A 7,158-nucleotide genomic window follows, 5' to 3' on the forward strand; every position below is an offset into this window, starting at 1 on the left:
CCCTTTGCTATTAGCTTTTGTGACAACAGCCCCAGCTATGCTGACCCTTTTCTTCTGCGAAATGCTGCAGGACTTTGCCACGAAGGCTGAGACTACCAACCAGCGTCCCCACCAGGTCACCCCACTCGTTTTTAACAAGTCCATCGCATGCAGGAAGCCACAATAAGATACTGGAAGAGAATCAACTCTCTCACAGAGTTCCATGATACAAAGATGCCCTAATGAGCTACCGTGATAAGCAAAATTTGTTCCTAACTCTACCTGCAGAGGCCAAACGAGGATATTCCCAGCTGGGGTGAAACCAACTGTCCCTGGACACAGTCTAGGCTAGGAAGTACCACAAAGAGTGCCAGGACTCCTCGCTGCCACGTGGCTCCACGTCTCGGTCGTCACAGCAAACCCCTCGCACGTGCTGCACAGAATACGGGAACTTCCTGCAGCGCCCACTGGAGCCGGGACAGCTACGCAGCAGCACACGCGCTTCAGCGTCACCTTCGGTGACCCTCGCTCGGTGCGGTGTGAGGACACCGAGCTGGGAACAGAGGATTTCATCCCATTACAGCCCCGGTGAGGCTTCCTCGTTCTCAGCTGTGGCAATAAAGATCTTCGTAGCTGACGGAATTAAAGGTCGTGTCACCAACCGCCAGGAAGGGAATTGTCACATCAGGTTTTTTTGATCTTTTAAGCTCAAGTTCAGTTTCTAGGGACTCCGAAAAATTCTGCCGAGTTTACACGACCCGGCAGCAAAGTCAAATTTTAAATGACTAGAACCCAGATTAGAAACAGGGAAGTACCTCACCCAAGAGGGAGTCGCTTTCTCTTTACACAGACCAAGCCGAACTTCCAACCGCCGCAGCGTGGGAACTGGCAAAGCGCCGCTGCGTCTGCATGCAGAAAACTCACATTTGTCGATCGATTCGAGGTTCACTGCACAGCCAGGCTGTTCCACCTGCACAGAAACACCCATTTGTGAAGGCCAGCAGCGCGCTGACCAGCCAGACCGAGGATTTCGAACGCGCGTCTTCTCCTCCGACGTCCCAGACCGAGCAATTGTTTTGGGTATATACAAAATGCTGAGAAAACCTTCAAGTTCACATGCTCTGTCTCTTTAGTTTGAATTACTGTAGCATGGTCAAAAATTACATTTCTTGACAAAAATCTTGAAACACTTTTTATTGGCATTTTAGAATAACCTGAAAATAGACAAAATATGACTATCCATCCATTCGGCGACCAGCACAAGTCTGGCAACAAGACTTAAAGCATTCGTGGAAATTGAAGAATTAATTTGTTTTTTCCAAGTCCTTGGGCCCGATTCTTTATAACCCTTACTTGGCAAGGCCCATTTTTCCGAGGAAAACTTGCCAACGTAAGAACCACAGATGTTAGTTTTATTTCTGCTCTTCTTAATTCATTTTATCCAACCAAACCGTTCTTCCAGCACACGAGCAAGGTAAATTTATGCAAACTGCTCCTTCATACCTCAAATGCACATACAAGAGGCAAGTATTCTTCACAGCCCCAAACATTACCAAAACAAAAACTGTAAAAATCTCTGTAAGTAGTGGATGGAGGTGGAAAGCTACAGTATTTTGTTGCCCAGAACGTATTCAACGGTAAGGCTGCAAGAGACAATAATACGTGGTCAGTAAAGGCATTTCAAAGTGGGTAAATCATAAAAATTCTTATTAAAAACAAATTCATAGAATCACAGAATTGTTTCGGTTGGAAAAGCCCTTTAAGCTCCTCGAGTGCCCCCGTTCCCCAGCACTGCCAGGTCCCCCCTGCCCCCTGTCCCGCAGCAGCACCTCCACACGGCTGGGAAACCCCTCCAGGGATGGGGACTGCACCACTGCCCTGGGCAGCCTGGGACACGCCTGCACAACCCCAACGGGACAGAAATGGCTCCTCAGGGACAACCTCAACCTCCCATGGAGCAAAAATCCTTGTAATTTGTTATTCCCTCCCTCTGTGCCCTAGAAGCATCTCTCTAGATTACAGAGACTAGAATATTTTCTCTTTCAGGGCTTTCCCCGCTTTTTTTGTCTCTTAGAGAAGGATTTCTAAGTAGTGGAAGACCACCGTAACGTGATGCTTAGGCACACTCCAACGTGCTGTCATTTCACCCTCCTAGTGCATTTAGTGAAGCACTGGAGAGGTTGGCTCCTATTCCACCGACTACAGAAAGCAGAGAGACATGCTGAAACGCCTCACCTGCCCTGCTAGGTCTTACGCTACTGAATTCTTTTAGAGTCATCCAAGACCAAAATCAAATACTCACATGGGGACCACCAGGCATTGACGGAGCACCAGCAGGACCAGATGGCACTTGAAAAGGATTAGGGGGTGTAGGATATAGTCCTGGAGCTGGATATGATCCTGTGGGTGGAGGAAATGGACCTGGCGGTGAAGGTCCCCATGTTCCAGGTGGAACCGTACCCCATGGTACTGTTGGCGCAGCCCCTGGAGTCTGGGTAGGAGTGGAATATGGCCCGGGGGGTGGATATGGCATGCTAGGTGCAGGATACTGCCCTCCCATTGTTGGTCCCCATGCTCCAGAGGGCATGGATCCCCATGGCCCAACGGGAGCAGGAGGTGCAGCTGGCTCTGTTGGACCACCGTAAGGTCTTGGAAGCTCTGGAAAGGGCATATTTGGTGGAGGATATTGCCCTGGTGGGACAGGACCTGGCACAGTTGGGGGTGGATATGGACCACCAGGAGGAGGGCAAGCGGGTCCAGTAGGAGGAGGAGGAAATGGAGCAGGCGGTCCGGGGGGCATTGAAGGATACATTCCTGTGGGCGGAGGTCCGAATGGCACGCTGGAAGCGGACGTGTTTGGCGGCAGTCCGGTCGGTGCCGTAGGGGGAGCGCTTGGGTTGTTCCAAGGATTCGAAGCCGGCCAACCCTGCGGTGGCTGCCCGGGCTGCTGACCAGGTTTTGTACTGCTCACTTTGGAGGTTTTAGCAGGCGACTGATCTGGTAAAGCATCTGCCAACTAAAAGACAAAGCATCAGTGAGAAGGTAAAACGCCTACTGGACTCGCAGACATCCACCCGCTACGAGTAAACATTTCAGTTGCCAAAATGGGAGGAGAAGAGCTCTCTGTCGCTGCACAGAGATGGTTACATTCATTTTTGTGCAGCTTCTATCGTTAAGGTAGAGGAGGCATTCTGACACGCTGCAGCTAGAAAACCAGAGGTAAAAGGCGACCTACCACACGTGGCAATAAGCAACTGCAGCGCAAATCCAGAAAGCAAAGATCTTCATAGCTTTCGTTACAGCTACTCTGGCACTCCTAAAGCACAACGCCTTTGTTAATAGCACAGCGGAAGAGAACCCACGAGGCACCTAACAGCTTCCTACGCTTAGTCCACAGATTGCTACAGCTACCCAAAGGGAAACCGCCACGGCTGCAGCACAGAGGAAATCGCCTCACAACCATAAGCTCCCCTTCTCCTGGAAAAAGTATGTCAGCTTTTAGAATGGAGTAACACAACTGGCTGATCTTCAGGAAAGAAAAACTGTTACTTACCGAAAAATCATCAGTTCCAGACATTTTGCTGAAAAGTAAGGTAAGATAAAGTGAAATTTGTTGAAAATAATAGAAGTATTTCAAGCAAGAGTTCAGGAGACAAACTCTACACTTGTCTCACTCAAACCACAGTCAGTGTTGAACTGGCAGCGCCTCTCAGCAGCAGCTTTGTTTTTATTTTAAGGACTCTGGCCCATCCAAACTGCTACCCAAATACCTTCCTCTTGATAAAGTTCTCATGAAAAGGAAAGTCTTCGGCCTCTGCCTCATCTCATACAGGACCGACACAAAACGTAAATGGGTCACGTTACACTACAAAAAAATATTTCAACTATTCACACCGAGCAGGCAGCAACGCCTGTGAAGTGCTCCAGGTCTTTTCTACGCTGGGACTCAGAAAGGCTGTTTGCAGGTGAAGTCAGTGCAGCGACACCAACGCCCAGTCAAATCCCTGCATAGATCTTCGTGTCAGAAACAAAACCCCGTTTGCTGATGCTTCATCCTCCAATTATTTCAAAACACAAAGTATTAGATGCTCTGATTTATGTTCACTGTCTCCAGCCAGCCTCAACTCAGCACAGATGTGGCAAAGGTGTCGTTAAGGCATATTTAACTTCTAACCACTCAACGCACTGAGAATAGGGACCAACGAGTCACGTGCCACCTTTTTACGAAGGAGCTACAGCACTTGAAGCTTTCCAGAGTGTCACCACAATGGACACTGGCTTTGTCAACCCTCTCCAGCCATACAAGAGCGCAGCTCAAGTTCTATTCAGTTTGACTGACAGCAAATACCGACCAGAGGTGAAGAGCTGTTAAAAGCATCACCAAGAGCTGGTGAAATAGGTGGATGTGCCCCAGTGCAGCCAGGAGGTTTTAGGGGAGAGTGCAGGAGAGAGAGAGAAACGTAAGAGGAGGAAAAACGCAAAATATAAGCCAAGAGTACAAGGGCTACTGCCAAGCTGACCCCCACAATAAACAGTCTTTATTCTCCCTTGTCGATGGCGAAGACCTGCCTGTTAGCAGACACTGGTCTCGGGGACGGAGGTTTGCACAGACAGCCTGCGTCAAGTAGGTTTATAAGCACCAGTCAATTATAAATTACACAATGTAAATAATGTGCAGGCAAACTAGAGTCTTCTCGGAAGCTGTACTGCAAGTTCATTGCTGTCTCTGCAATCTGCTACTCTTAGGACAGTGCTGGACCAGAACACGAGGCCATTGAGCTCAGCATCCCATTTTACCTTCAGCAGCGACCAGCAGGGAGGAACAAGACCAGGGATGACGCTCAGCCCGATACTTCAGTGACTCCAGGCTCAGAGACTCCATCAGTCACAGGCAATTTCTATGGAACGGCAACCCCCAAAGAATTTCTTTTCCACAAACACGTCTAGTTTCCTCATTTGCACCCACCCACTGGCAAGGAACTCTGCAGGGCTCCTATCTGGCACACAAAAAGTCACCTTCTTTTTTGTTTTAAACCTGGATCTTACCAGTTGGAGTTGTTGCTCTTCCGGAGGAAACCAGTAAGTCTATTCTTACCCACCCTGCCTGTGCTGATCATTATTCTACACATTTCTCCTGTTTTCTTTTAGCTGTTCCTCCTCCGGGCTGAACCGTAGCTTCTTTCCTTGACCACTGAGCAGCAGCTACTCCACACCTTTGATTGTTCCCACTGCCTCTCTTTGAGGCTGTTCCCATTCTTTTGTGTCTTGAGACGAATGACAAGAACGAACCACAGACAACTGAAGATGTGGGATGACCACTGATTTATAGGGTTTCTTAATTACGTGCTGGTTTGTCTTCTGTTTCCTTCCTTATCCTCCTTAATGTTTCATCTGCTTTTTGGTCACTACAGAACTGACGCTTTTGTGGCAATATTTCACCCCTCAATGTTAAGGGTCAGCCCATCATCTTCTATAGGAAGTGATATGCACCGCTCTACATTTATCTCCTCTGAAATACATCACATTTATCTTCATTGAATTAAATCTGCCAATTTATTACCTAATCCTTGCTTCTGTGATTGGCTTCAAATCCAGACACCGCTCATCTCACTTCCCAAGTTATTTATGACCACACCAAGCAACACTGTGGAAACACAGTGAACTTCAAGTTACATCTAATAATTTTAATGAACCTCTTACGAAATACCTAATAATTTAAACCAACTGAACTACATCAGAAAGTGGTTTCTGCTCCCGTTATTAACGGCTCAGCTGTTTCAGAGAAGTCTACCAGGAAAAGCTCCATTTCTCCCCAATAAATTCCTCTTACGTCAAAAGAGTTGGTGCAACGAGCTCTGCTCAAGAATAACCAGAAGTTGATATGTGCTTTTTAGTGCCATTTACAGACATTACTTAATATAACCCACAACTGACAGGAACAATCATTAATCTGGAGACAAGCACAAAAGGAACTTCTCACCTAAGTGCACACGTAGCTGTATTCATAAGCAAAAAAAAAAAAAACCCCACCCAACAACCACCCAGGTTAGCAAAAAGCAACACCAGAACGAGCCAAGAGAATCGTCCTTTCTCTAGGGAGGCGGAGAGATGGGATCAGCCCAACTGAAACACAGGTCGACGAGAGACGGGAGAAGTTAGAACATACGTTGCAAGGGAGAGAAGGCAGAGAGCCAACAGACCTAGAGACAAACTCAGAAGAAAACTCCAAGAGCTGTCACAAAAGTAGCCGAGTGGTAAATTCAAGTCAAAGTGCTGGGTGAATACAGCGGAAACTGGCCTGTTTACAAAAAAACAATAAATATCCCAAATATTTGCCAGCAGATAACTCCAAAATACTCCTGTGCCGTGAAAATTAAGGAAACAACTCTGCTGCGTGACTTATGAAAAAAAAGGTGCAGTTAAGGAGAGCTTATAATGAGATTCACTGGCTTTTCTACTTTGGCAAGCAGGCTAGAGCAACATTTGTTGGCAACATTTGGAATAGCAGAGTCGATGCCAAACATGTCGAGGATCCTCTTGCAGACAGGATGCCCTACTTCAGGGACCTGCTTTAAACATGCACCGAATCTGGGTACTGCCACCTTCTGTTCATTAAAGAGAGACTGGAATCACCATCAGACACACTCAAGCCACACAGGAAGGAACCCACGGGTACTTGGGTCTGTTCTGTTCAAGTCGTTCAACACAATAAAAGAATTTCAGTCAGAACCTTTCAGAAGTATCAGTTGTGTCTGTAAGAGCATTGCCCATGGCATTCACCAGCCACAAATCAGGCTCAGAGACGCTGCCAGACAGGAGACCTCCACGTAGCTCCAGTTAAAGTCCACTGGTCACGCGTGGGCTCAAGATTTTAGAAGAATGTACTGACTGGTGCCTCGGCTGGGTTTTACCCCGTGGAGTTAACAGATGGGCTCTCGGGTTCTGCAGAAGCTTTCCCAGAAGAGCACTGCACAAGCACCGATCTGAGCGCAGGGAAGCTGAGCCGCGTAGCAGACGTCCGGTTTTACCATATTTAAACTCTAATTCAAGTCATTCTTTGCTGGAGTTGGGGGGATGAAAGAGCAAATGGAAGGAGGAGGGTTCAGAAGTGGAAGAGATTTGGCAGGGAGTAGAAAGCCTACAGAGCTGGCAGCCTTCAGACTGGGGTCCTGCTCCATC

General features: G+C 47.7%; 1 protein-coding gene across 1 annotated transcript; it reads right to left on the minus strand.

Moving 5' to 3' along the window:
* Positions 1 to 1,117: 1,117 nt before the first annotated feature.
* MAPK1IP1L (mitogen-activated protein kinase 1 interacting protein 1-like) lies at positions 1,118 to 3,557 on the minus strand. Its single transcript, XM_010131225.1, has 3 exons — positions 3,533 to 3,557; positions 2,282 to 2,995; positions 1,118 to 1,622 (listed from the first exon to the last, which is right to left on the minus strand). The coding sequence occupies exons 1-3, from the start codon at positions 3,554 to 3,556 to the stop codon at positions 1,611 to 1,613; spliced, it is 750 nt and encodes a 249-aa protein (XP_010129527.1). The 5' UTR covers position 3,557; the 3' UTR covers positions 1,118 to 1,610.
* Between the last annotated feature and the right edge of the window lie 3,601 nt (positions 3,558 to 7,158).

The sequence above is a fragment of the Buceros rhinoceros genome, unplaced genomic scaffold, assembly GCF_000710305.1.
Source record: "Buceros rhinoceros silvestris isolate BGI_N320 unplaced genomic scaffold, ASM71030v1 scaffold25802, whole genome shotgun sequence".
NCBI lineage: Eukaryota > Metazoa > Chordata > Aves > Bucerotiformes > Bucerotidae > Buceros > Buceros rhinoceros.

Excerpts from the sequence above, each read along its gene's own strand:
- MAPK1IP1L (XM_010131225.1), bottom strand. The coding sequence starts at position 3,556 with ATGTCTGGAACTGATGATTTTTCG. Across the intron at positions 2,996-3,532 it reads CTGGAACTGATGATTTTTCG|TTGGCAGATGCTTTACCAGA; the intron begins GTAAGTAACAGT and ends TTTGTCTTTTAG.